Source organism: Mytilus californianus, unplaced genomic scaffold (genome assembly GCF_021869535.1).
Source record: "Mytilus californianus isolate M0D057914Y unplaced genomic scaffold, xbMytCali1.0.p SCAF_6, whole genome shotgun sequence".
NCBI lineage: Eukaryota > Metazoa > Mollusca > Bivalvia > Mytilida > Mytilidae > Mytilus > Mytilus californianus.
Window position 1 is genome coordinate 33,181,001 of NW_026262712.1, and position 14,202 is coordinate 33,195,202.

Consider the following 14,202-nt stretch of genomic DNA (forward strand, 5'->3'; position numbering starts at 1 on the left):
TCGATGCATTGTGGTCAATTCGATATAAGCCGCTGTTACGAAAAGTTAACGCTGACCAATGGAAAATATGATTGAAATTAAGGACAGATAAACCCTGTCAGACAGAAATGTACACCATCAAATCATTACATACTCTCAATATAGTTTGTCTTTGCTAATAGTATCTGAGATATGAACCCAACTACGAAAACCTAACCTTAATCACTGATCCGTGAAATGAGATTAAAATCGAGTAAATCTTGTCTGACGGACACTTTAAAGACCATTTGTTCAGTAGTTGTCGTTTGTTGGTGTGGTTCATAAGTGTTTCTCTTTTTTATATAGATTAGACCGTTGGTTTTCCTGTTTGAATTAATTTACACTAGTCTTTTTGGAGCCCTATTTAGCTTGCTGTTCGGTGTGAACCAAGGTTCCGTGTTGAAGGCCGTACTTTGACCTATAATTGTTTACTTTTTATACATTGTGACTTGGATAGAGAGTTGTCTCATTGGCACTCATACCACATATACCAAATATTGCTATCAAGGCTATTACTCTTACTCGAGTGATTTAATTGATATAGATACTAAACAGTTTTATTAACAATTGCTGAACCATGAAAATGAGGTCAGTAACATTCAACATACGACATATACTCGACATATGACAGACGGACACTTCATAGCACAAGGCATTTATCTATATACAAGATATGAAATATCAAGGTCTTCTTTCTACCTCCTGAACTATAAATCTGTTTACTAATAGTTAACGCTGTCACTGTCGACATCGCCGCCGCCGGATCAACATCCCCATTTATGTCTCGTATTCTCCGACAAAAGGCGAGACAAAAACAAGTTACATGCGTTGACTCGTCAAACGTAAAGCTTATCTATGGTATTGGTAGTAAGGAACAAAACAGACACATTTATGTATTCTTTTATTACAATAGTTCGTGAAAAACGAGAACAAACAATGGAATTTCTTTCAAAGATTGACATCAAGCGAATAAAGTATTGTAATGTATCACTCATACAAAACGTCGTCTCAAGCATACACATTTATGATCTCTCTAACCATTTTACATCTCACTAATTGTTATATCAAAGCGTTTAATTAAATGAAACGATAGAAAATAAATTTATGCGAAGTTCCTTCGTACCTGCTTCATACCAGTCTAATCACCGTAGTATCAACATTGCATAACTACCTTAGGCCACGTCAATCTATTTCTTGGTTTCTGAATATTAATTCAATATAACAGGGAATACAATAAACTTCCTCCAGAATATTTCTAATATAATTGGCGGTAAACGAATTATATACAATTACATCAAAACCAAAATGTCTTTCTGCGACTATTTCGATTATAAATAGAAAAAAAAACAAAAAATGGAAAATGAAACAATTCTATACTTAAAAATGCTTCTTGTACGTCATAAATTACATGCAAAGTCTCAGGTTCCTCCAGATCGAAGAATGGACCACTCAGAAAAGTCCAAAACAGTGATGCATCGTCGCTTCTGATTAATGATATCAATTAGAGCAAAATCGTACCCATGGTGCAAAATGTTTGAAAATTTCTATCCACATTTTCATTCTTCTTAAAATTCATAACAACCTACCATTCGTAGTAAAATTTGATTTCTTTTAAACATATACAAATAAAATATTTGAACCTGACACCTGATTTTGTAATAGTTTGGGTATAACAACCCTATATCAGGAATTCTCCTTGTATCACTCTTTTACATAAAATATTTTGCATTCAAAATTTAGGTAGGAAATCGAATAAATGTTGTTTTTTGTAAGTTGAATATTAAAAATAAAACATTTCTTCACTATAAAAAAATTTGACGGTGACCAAAAAAAAAAAAAATCATATACAACATGTTTTCGTCCTCCTCCGTCTTGAGCATTTGAATGTTATCGCCCTCCTCCGCCTTGAGCATTTTGATCTGTATTTCCAGCTAACATCATCACCAGCACAAACGGTACTATATACATCCACTGCAAATAAAATATACAAGAAGTTAATACCAAATTATTCAAAGGTAATTTTTCCTATAAATTGATTTAAGAATATTATTAATCTCATTGTACATGTAGCAGGGGATATATATCACGGTTTACACACAAAACCGGAAGATTGTGCAGTCACAAAAATATGATCATTCTCGAAGAAAACATGGGCCGATTTTAGGGGGTCTCATTGGGGAGTTCTGATCCCGGATTCCGCTTATTGTTTTGTTAGAATCCCGTATCCCGCTTATCAAGGTAATAATAGCGCTTGTAATTTCACGTGTCTCGCCCAACTCCCTTTCCCTTTTTCACGCAAAAATAATTTGACTTTCACGTGTCGCGCTTAAGAAAAATCGGCCAATCCCGCGTCACGCTTAGACCCCAATGAGACCTACATTTTACCATAATTAATTGATGTTTTGCTATATAATGTAAGAGAAATTAATTAAAATCACGTTTTTCTTCATCGTCGCCTGCATATAGAAATTGGATGTTCATAAACCATAAAAGTTGGAAAAATATTCTTTAATCTAGTATCTTCCTTTCCAAAATTGGTTGTTGTCTTCATACTTCACTTTATATTATATTAAAAGTTTGTTTGTGAAGTCTTGTTATAATTCAGTTGTGTTATATGAATAATACATACATATAAGATTGACTGATTGGTGTTTAACGCCACTTTCAACACTATTGTGCTATTTCGTGGCGGTCAGTTTTTATTGGTGGAGGAAGCCGGAGTGCCCGGAGAGAACCACCGACCTTCGGCAGGAAAACTGACAATCCTAGTCAATTAAGATCGGAGTCGAATGCACCTGTCCCGTGCAGGTTTCGAACTCACAACCTCAGTGTGGACTGGCTAGTTATAAAGAAGTTGGACTACTTAGACCATTAGGCCACCGAGGCCCCTCATAGACATAAGAAGATGTGGTATAAGCGCCAATGAGACAACTTTCCATCCAAGTCACAATTTGTAAAAGTAAACCATTATAGGTCAAAGTTCGACCTTCAACAAGGAGCCTTGGCTCACACCGAACAGCAAGTTATAAAGGGTCCCAAAAATGACTAGTGTAAAACCATTCAAACAAGAAAACCAACGGTCTAATTTATATAAACAAGAGGCTCTCAAGAGCCTGAATCGCTCACCTGCATTTCAGAGGAGAAGATTTTTAAATGTTAGCAAACTTGATGAACAAATTGTGTAAAATTGTCTTTAAAGGGCAATAACTCCTTAAGGGGTCAATTGACAATTTTGATCATATAAACTTTTTTGTAGATCTTACTTTGCTGAACATTATTGCTGCTTACAGTTTATATATATCTATAATAATATTCAAAATAATAACAAAAAACTGCAAAATTTTGTTAAAACTACCAATTCGGTGGCAGCAACCCAACAATGGGTTGTGGGTTGTTCGATTCGTCTCAAAATTTCAGAGCTGATAGATCTTGACCAATTGAACAAGTTTACCCCATGTCAGGTTTGCTCTAAAAGCTTTAGTTTTTGAGGTATAAGCCAAAAACTGCATTTGACCCCTATGTTCTATTTTTAGCCATGGCGGCCATGTTTGTCGATGAATCAAAACTTCGGATAAAATTTATAAACTAGATACCCTAAGGAACATTCACTTAAAGTTTGAAGGTATTTGGCCCAGTAGTTTCAGAGGAGAAGATTTTTGAAATAGTTTACGACGACAGACGACAACAGACGACGACGACAGACGACGGACGACGACGGACGCCAAGTGATGGCATAAGCTCACATGGGGCCCTTCGGGTCCCGGTGAGCTAAAAAACGAGAAACGAGAAACACTTATGAACCACATTAACAAACGACAACCACTGAACATCAGGTTCCTTCAATTCATTTTTCTTCGTTTTTGTCCGTATGTATCGTGAGGCCTTCTAGTTAGGAGGACTTGTACATTTAACATAACAATGACTTAAAAAAAAAATAAACATAATTTGTACCCGTCGACTTACCCCCAAAACATTCGTGCACGATAAAATAATAAAATTCTTTATAGTGTTAAAATCTTATTAAACACAACAAAGAAGCAACATAAATAAGATAAACACTATATGTCGAAAAGTGCGATACACCGATTACAAAATATTTATCTTTGTTTTCGAGGTAAAATGTGAAGAGATTCGTAAATCACCATTAAAAAAAAGAAAGAAAGAACAAAGAGCTTGATGTCAAAAACAGAAACTAATAGACAGATTTTATCGAATTCAGTCTTACTATTAACAGCTGTTGTTAAACACCGATAACCTATAACAATCTTTCATATATCTAATAAATTGGATTCTATCATAACTAAGCTTATTATGAAATCAGAATATTTTTCTAATTTTACATGAGGCATTCTGGTTTTCTATCAAAGGGAAATCAGCGATTCATTAAAAATATCAAGGAACCCTCCACAAAAATTTCTGAAGAAATATTGAGTTAACAGTCCTTTAGACTGGTTCCCGATCGCAATATTCAGTATGTTACACATATACAAATATAACAGTGTATAGGTGTAATACCACCATTGATTTTCCCCTATTAGTCTTTGTTAAATTTGCACTTTTCAAAAAATTGTGCAGAATTTATCTTTGTTTCAAATAAAGAAATACTTGGCATGAGTAAAGTTTGATCCTGTCCAGTACTATAGAAAAAATTTCACATAACATTTCATTGCATATAAGAAAATAACCATCACTGGAAGTTAACCAATCAAATTTTCCCCCTTTTTTAACCTGTGTACAAGCTTTAGTAACCATGTAACCTCAAGTTTCCAAAATATTCTATAGAAACCCCAAATAAAAAAAAAAATGGTGCTTTGAAATACCCAAGATATATGTTTATGACATATGAAATGCAATGAAATGTAGGATCAATTATCTACAACTGTCAAATTCAAGGGAATATTTTTTTTCGACCTATATGCAACCGGATGTGACATACTATGATTTGGTGGTATTACACCTATAGCAATCAGCTAATACCTGGAACGAGGTCCCGGTAACCGGGATAATAGTCCTTAAAATGGTTTCCTAAATCGTAATTGTTTCCAAGAAACCCTAATTGAACACGTGCTCGCGATATAAAATACCAGGATATATACAAGTTATTACTTGCTTTCAAATGTTTAGGTTTTATAGTTCGTAATGACGGTAAATCCAGAAAAGCACTTGTGACACACGAAACTAATAACTTTTATTTTCATTGCAGGTGTGAACCGTAAGTCAGCGAGAGTATATATCATCAGCTAAGAAGCCAAATTTTATGACATACAGTACATTTAAATAAAATACCAGTCGATAAATTCATGCAATAATATTTTTTCAACGTTAAAAGAGATGATAAATTCATGCAATGATATTTTTGTTCAGTTAAAAGAAATGAATTTCTTGTTCTCTTGGAAAACAAATTGACGGTAAAGTATCAAAATTCAATATATGTGTATTTTTAATGTAACAGTTTAAGGCTTTTTCTTGAAAATATTACATGGACTTCGCTTAAGACCATATACGAGTTATATTCTTTTTTTTCAAAATGTCTCTAATCTTAAGGCAGTCTTCATTGGTATTTATTTCTCTATGGTATATATAGAGAATGGTATATTGTCTAGACAACAGAAAATAGAATAAAATCAGAGTACATAATTGCATATAAACCAAAGATTTGGACAGGAAATCAGGTCTTAGTAATATGTCTGAACTTAATAACTGTCAATTTCCAATAGGCTCGGATAAAATATGCGGATCATACATTATTTGGAGATACTGATGTACAAAAATGTATATACATGTATATTGAATATATTTCATTTTTCAAGTTAAATGAATTGTAAGGTTGGCCTTTTTTATGATAATGATTTATTTATCAAAAAAATTCTGAATGTAATTTTGTTATTATAATTTCATCAAAGTATTTTGTAAATCTATATTATTTGGAGATACTGGTGTCTTTCAATATATTTACAATACTAATATTTCATTTTTCGAGTTCAGTGATCTTTAATGTTTTGATATTTTATTACACAGATTCATATACAAATGAAAACGTTATTGAAATTTGGTTAATAATATCAGATTATCTTGAGAAGAAAGACAGAAATTTAGCTATTTATTAAATCATATATGTACTTTTGTGCAAAAAAACATGGCATCACGGTTCTTTTTAAAGTATGTTTGTTCTTGCTTTTTGATTTGTTTTGTTTTTTTCTCCATTAAAATTAACCTCTGCCACTTAATATGAGACTTCTAGTGAAATTAAAGAAGAGTTTTTCCAGGAAGAAATAATTTACCTACGATATTAACAACACAAGTTCTGAGCCAAATATATCAGATATATGTTGAGGATTGTAAAATTACCCACATTTTAATAAAAGCGTGACTCATTTAAGGCTTCATGATACATAGTTCAAGTGCAATTTGTATTTGTTCGATCTTTCGACATCGCAAATGGACGTTTTATGCCTTATAATGACAACAGGAAATATAAGAAGGAAAACAACATAATGTAGCATTTCTGGTTTAATTGACGTCAAATCACGTTTTCAGTACTTGTTAAGCTATATTTACTATGCTTAACATGCTTAAAAGCTTGTATTTAAAGCAGGTCCATTTGTGCTGAATTTTTCCTTTCAATGTGCTACAAATATTAATAAAAGGGAATGAGACTCTAACCAAACAACATTCAAAACAACATCTAGAGTTTGCATAATAATGTAATTCACACATGATAGTCAAATCACACGACCCAAGTCTGTGGTCTTTTCAACTCTTGACTCCGCAGATAAAATAAGAACCTGGAAAAACTGCACTAGATTCAGAGGAAACCTTATCATTATTAATAGTTATTTAGAATAATAAGCCATACGTCTATCAATATAAATTCTCCTAATCATTTTTCCAAGCAGTTTCAATGTTGAAATATGTACAGGTACATACAAAACATGCAAAAATAAAGTTAGGTTATACCGTTATTCAAATATACCATCGTGATGATAAATCAAGGTATGCAACAGGCAAATATTGGGGAAGAAAATGTATTGATGAATTCAATGAGTTTTATTGAAGATTAATTTATTCGTTCACTGAAACAAAAAGTAAATAAATGGAGAATGTGTCTATGGGACACAGATGATGCCCCCGCTTGCATATGACGTTATAAAGGGACATAACCCTAGAAAGGTAAAAGTGACGCAACCCAAATGCGAACTTGATCTATGTTTTGTGGTAATAAGCATTGTGTATAAGTTTCATATCATTTGGTTGAGGCAAGATTAAGTTAGAGAACATACATTAATTTTAGGACGTACATACGGACGGACGTACAGACGGACAAGTATAACACTTAATGCCCCATCCGCTGCGGCGGGGGCATAAAAATATCAATGGGTCATTAAAAAAGCAAAAGTCTAAGAAAAACAGACAATTCTATGGTCAAAAAGAAAATAAAACTCGCAAAGACAAACAACAGTCTACAAAATACTATACACAGAAGACTAAAGACTGAGCAACCCAAAATTAAAGAGGGGCGTAAAAGGGGGGGAGGGTATCTGTACGGAAGAACGCGAAATAAAATTGCCATTTCACGATGAACGAACAATTAAAAATGTCTTGCACGTTCATCTTTTTACCGATTTCACGAAACACGGTGAATAACGAACCTTTTTCACGGCTGCACGTGAAATAAAAATGGCAAAACACGTTGCACGAAAATAACCCTTAACCACCCTCATTCAACAAAACCTGAACACGTTGTACTAGGCACTGACCATAGAATGGTTTATGAATGCAGTGAAGACTACAATTTTTCCCGGTAGATTTCTAGCATGCTGACTATGCGGTATGTTGTTGAAGGCCATACGGTGACCTATAGTTGTTAATTTCTGTGTCATTTTGGTCTCGTGTGGAGAGTTGTCTCATTGGCAAGCATGCCACATCTTCTTATTTTTATATCATAGCAAGATTTGACATATATATCATAATGAAATTTCACGATCAAAAATGAGAGTGAGGACACCTACCCCGCTCGCTTTATCATATTCCGATGTTCAGAGAATCGTGAAATCCAGGTCAAATCCCTAACTTGGCATACATTTTTAAACGTTCACTTTATAATGAACATGTAAATTTAAAGTTGACGTGATCACAAAAGACATTGGACCAAAACTTTAAACTACTTTAAACCTAAACTTAAACAAGCCTGAAACCAAAACTTTAACATGCCTTAAATCAAAACGTTATGCTGATACGATGCAAACTGATTGACGAACAAACGGACGCACAGACAGACAAAACATAATGTTCATTTACTATAAAATGGCGGGAACATACTATTGCCTCTTGGTCTAGAATACGGACATAAAATGTCAACGTACGAATAAGTTAGTTTGGTGCATCAGATTAGCTTCTCAATCTTCAGGATATCACAAGGTCAGAGATAAGAAATTAACATTGAAAGACTTATCAGTACAGAATTTGAATGTAATCTTTATATTAGTTATAATTAATAGATTAATATCTACAAATTTGAAATTCGGATAAAATGGGGAAAAAAACAACATTAAAATGATTTCTTGTTTTAATCTTCTTGTTTCTACATCCAGAAAGTCAATATTATATGTAAACATTCGAATTATCAAGTTTAGTTCATCAAATACCCTTCTCAAATCTCATATTTGTATTCGGGGTATCACAAGGTCTGAGATGAGAAAAAAGTAAAATAACAAAAATACCGAACTCCGAGGAAAATTCTAAACGGAAAGTCCCTAAGTAAATGGCAAAATCAAAAGCTCAAACACATCAAACGGATGGATAACAACTGTCATATATTCCTGACTTGTTACAGGCATTTTTTTATGTAGAAAATAGTGGATTAAACCTGGTTAACATTTAAAAGATTTGTCAGTATAGATTATAAATAATTATAAATATAATCATTTCTTTTAGAATACTTTATTTTAGTTATAATTAATAAAATAATTTAAAAGTCGGATAAAACAAAGAATGCATTAAAACTATCCTTTGATTTAGTGTTTATGCCTTTCCATATAGAAAGTCCGGATGATATGTAAACATACAAACTACTTAGTTTATTGCATCAGATGACCTACCCAAACTTCCTATTTGTCTTCAGGATATCAAAAGGTCTGAGATAAGAAATTAACAATGTATAGATTTATCAGCATAGAATATAAATATACACTTGTCTTTGAGAATACTTCACATAAGTAATAGTTAAAAATAATATCCACAAATTTCAAAAACAGTTAAACGAAAAAAGCATTAGAATAATCCTTTGTTCCAGTTTTCATGCCTCTACATCCATTAAGTCAAATGATATGTAAACATACGAAATACTTAGTTAAATGCATCAGATGATCTCCTCATACCTCATTATAGGCTCGTATCTGTCTTCGGGATATAATAAAATCAGAGATAAGAAATTAACATGGAAATATTTACCAGTATAAAATAAACATGGCTTTAAAAATACTTTATATTCAATTATAAGCAATAAAATAATATCTAAGACATAAAATTCGGATAAAATTAAAAGAAAAAGAATTAAATGATCTCTTGGTCTGGTGTTCATAGCTCTACATCGAGTAAATCAAATTATATGTAAACATACGAAATACTTCGATAATTGCATTAGATGACCTCCTTAAACCTCAAATCTGTCTTCGGGATATCAAAAGTTCTGAGATAAGAAATTTATATATTTTAATATTTTTCTGTATCGACTGCATACTCCAGTCTTTTAGAATAGTAAAATCGTCTAATGCACTAAGAAATATGGTTAATATTAAAAGACGCCAATTTCACGTAAATCATAGACAGATAAAGACAATTTGATAATAGAGTATCCAGTTTAAATGAAGATTGAAGTTTATTTGTTTGTTTATTTATCTATTTATATTTTGCATACTTGCTGACCCACTTGGATAAATTTTTTCAAGAACCACTCAGCATGACAATTATTTTTTTCTCGGAAAACTCGTTTCATATGGAAAATAAATTCTTTGAAAACCATTGGCAATAAATTGGAATATTTTATTTCAGTTATAATCAAATTTAATAGCATCTAGAATTTCTAAAAGTCAGGCAAAAATGAACACGGATGGAAATCAATTACTTGGTCAAGTTTTTATGCCTGTACATTCTAAATATGGAAATAAAACGTTAACGCAGAAGACCCTGGATAATAGTCCTTAAAATGGTTTCCTACATCGTAATTGTTTCCAAGAAACCCTAATTGAACACGTGCTCGCTATATAAAATACCAGGGTATATACATGTACATTATTACTTGCTTTCAAATGTTTAGGTTTTATAGTTCATAATGACGGTAAATCCAGAAAAGCACTTGTGACACACGAAACTAATAACTTTTATTTTCATTGCAGGTGTGAACTGTAAGTCAGCGAGAGTATATATCATCAGCTAAGAAGCAAAATTTAATGACATACAGTACATTTAAATAAAATACCAGTCGATAAATTCATGCAATAATATTTTTTTCAACGTTAAAAGAGATGATAAATTCATGCAATGATATTTTTGTTCAGTTAAAATAAATGATTTTCTTGTTCTCTTGAAAACAAAATGGACGGTAAAGTATCAAAATTCAATATATGTGTATTTCTAATGTAACAGTTTAATGCTTTTTCTTGAAAATATTGCATGGACTTCGCTTAAGACCATATACGAGTTATATTCTTTTTTTTCCAAAATGTCTCTAATCTTAAGGCAGTCTTCATTGGTATTTATTTCTCTACGGTATATATAGAGAATGGTTTATTGTCTAGATAACAGAAAATAGAATAAAATCAGAGTACATAATTGCATATAAACCAAAGATTTAGACAGGAAATCAGGTCTTAGTAATATGTCTGAACTTAATAACTGTTAATTTTTAATAGGCTCGGATAAAATATGCGGATCATACATTATTTGGAGATACTGATGTACAAAAATGTATATACATGTATACTGAATATATTTCATTTTTGAAGTTAAATGAATTGTAAAGTTGGCCTTTTTTATGATATAGATTTATTTTTCAAATAAATTCTGAATGTAATTTTGTTTAATTTCATCAAAGTATTTTGTAAATCTATATTATTTGGAGATACTGGTGTCTTTCAATATATTTACAATACTAGTATTTCATTTTTCGAGTTCAGTGAGCTTTAATGTTTTGATATTTTATTACACAGATTCATATACCAATGAAAAAGTTATTGTAATTTGGTTATTAATATCAGATAATCTTGGGAAGAAAGACAGAAATTTAGCTATTTATTAAACCACTTTTGTGCAAAAAGAGCATGGCATCATAAAGTATGTTTGTTTTTGCTTTTTGATTTGTTTTGTTTTTTTCTCCATTAAAATTAACCTCTGCCACTTAATATGAGACTTCTAGTGAAATTAAAGAAGAGTTTTTCCATGAAGAAATAATTAACCTACGATATTAACAACACAAGTTCTGAGCCAAATATATCAGATATATGTTAAGTATATACGTATTGTAAAATTACCCACATTTTAATAAAAGCTTGACTCATTTAAGGCTTCATGATACATAGTTCAAGTGCAATTTGTATTTGTTCGATCTTTCGACATCGCAAATGGACGTTTTATGCCTTATAATGACAACAGGAAATATAAGAAGGAAAACAACATAATGTAGCATTTCTGGTTTAATTGACGTCAAATCACCTTTTCAGTACTTGTTAAGCTATATATATACTATGCTTAACATGCTTTAAAGCTTGTATTCAAGCAGGTCCATTTGTGCTGAATTTTTCCTTTCAATGTGCTACAAATATTAATAAAAGGGAATGAGACTCTAACCAAATAACATTCAAAACAACATCTAGAGTTTGCATAATAATATAATTCACACATGATAGTCAAATCACACGACCCAAGTCTGTGGTCTTTTCAACTCTTGACTCCGCAGAGAAAATAAGAACCTGGAAAACTGCACTAGATTCAGAGGAAACCTTATCATTATTATAGTTATTTAGAATAATAAGCCATACGTCTATCATATAAATTCCCCTAATCATTTTTCGAAGCAGTTTCAATGTTGAAATATGTACACATACATACAAAACATGCAAAAATAAAGTTAGGTTATACCGTTATTCAAATATACCATCGTGATGATAAATCAAGGTATGCAACAGGCAAATATTGGGGGAGAAAATGTATTGATGAATTCAATGAGTTTTATTGAAGATTTAATTTATTCGTTCACTGAAAAAAAGTAAATAAATGGAGAATGTGTCTATGGGACACAGATGATGACCCCGCTTGCATATAACGTTATAAAGGAACATAACTCAAGAACGGTAAAAGTGACGCAACCCAAATGCGAACTTGACGGACGGACGGACGGACGTACAGACGAACTAGGATAACACTTAATGCCCCATCCGCTGCGGCGGGGGCATACAATGGGTCATTAAAAAAGCAAAAGTCCAAGAAAAATAGACAATACTAAGGCCAAAAAGAAAATAAAACTCGGAAAGACAAACATCAGTCGACAAAACACAAAACACAGAAGACTAAAGACTGAGCAACCCAAAATTAAAGAGGGGGCGTAAAGGGAAAAGGGGGGGGGGGGGGTATCTGCACGGAAGAACGCGAAATAAAATTGCCATTTCACGATAAACGAACAATTAAAAATGTCTTGCACGTTCATCTTTTTACCGATTTCACGAAACACGGTGGATAACGAACCTTTTTCACGGCTGCACGTGAAATAAAAATGGCAAAACACGTTGCACGAAAATAACCTTTTACCACCCTCATTCAACAAAACCTGAACACGTTGTACTAGGCACTGACCATAGAATGGTTTATGAATGCAATGAAGACTACAACTTTTCCGGGTAAATTTCTAGCATGTTGACTATGCGGTATGTTGTTGAAGGCCATACGGTGACCTATAGTTGTTAATTTCTGTGTCATTTTGGTCTCGTGTGGAGAGTTGTCTCATTAGCAATCATGCCACATCTTCTTATTTTTATATCATAGCAAGATTTGACATATATATCATAATGAAATTTCACGATCAAGAATGTGAGTCCATAGGACACCTACCCCGCTCGCTTTATCATATTCCGATGTTCAGTGAATCGTGAAATCCAGGTCAAATCCCTAACTTGGCATACATTTTTAAACATTCAATTTATAATGAACATGTAAATTTCAAGTTGACGTGATCAAAAAAGATATTGGACCAAAACTTTACTCTATCTTAAACCTTAACTTAAACAAGCCTGAAACCAAAACTTTAACATGCCTTAAATCAAAACGTTATGCTGATACGGTGCAAACTGATTGACGAATAAACGGACGCACAGAGAGACAAAACATAGTGTTCATTTACTATAGAATGGCGGGAACATACTATTGCCTCTTCGTCTAGAATACGGACATAAAATGTCAACGTACGAATAACTTAGTTTGGTGCATCAAGATTAGCTTCTCAATCTTCGGCATATCACAAGGTCAGAGATAAGAAATTAACATTGAAAGACTTATCAGTACAGAATTTGAATGTAATCTTTATATTAGTTATAATTAATAGAATAATATCTACAAATTTGAAATTCGGATAAAATGGGAAAAAACAACATTAAAATGATTTCTTGTTTAATCTTCTTGTTTCTACATCCAGAAAGTCAATATTATATGTAAACATTCGAGTTATCAAGTCTAGTTCATCAGATGCCCTTCTCAAATCTAATATCTGTATTACGGGTATCACAAGGTCTGATATAGGAAATTAACATTTAAAAGATTTGTCAGTATAGATTATAAATAATTATATATATAATCAATTCTTTTGGAATACTTTATTTTAGTTATAATTAATAATAAACAAGAGTGCACACGCTGAAATGTCTCGCCTTCTTTACTAATCATTGATATTATGTTGATAGTCCTATATATAAAGCTTTATTAAAGCTGTCACATAAACTTAACATTAACCAAGAAAACTAAACATTGACCAATGAACCATGAAAATGAGGTCAAGGTCAGATGAACCATGCCAGGCAGACATGTACAGTTAACAATTCTTCCATACAACAAATATAGTTGACCTATTGCTTATAGTTTAAGAAAAACAGACCAAAACACAAAAACTTAACACTGAGCAAGGAACCGTGAAAATGAGGT

General features: G+C 32.3%; 1 protein-coding gene across 1 annotated transcript in view; it reads right to left on the minus strand.

Moving 5' to 3' along the window:
• Window positions 1–904: 904 nt before the first annotated feature.
• LOC127705005 (ER membrane protein complex subunit 10-like) overlaps window positions 905–14,202 on the minus strand; it is an 81,923-nt gene continuing 68,625 nt past the window's right edge. The window contains exon 7 of the mRNA XM_052209254.1: window positions 905–1,989. Coding sequence (XP_052065214.1) covers window positions 1,906–1,989 — 84 coding nt within the window. The 3' untranslated portion in view covers window positions 905–1,905. The remainder of the gene's footprint in view (window positions 1,990–14,202) is intronic.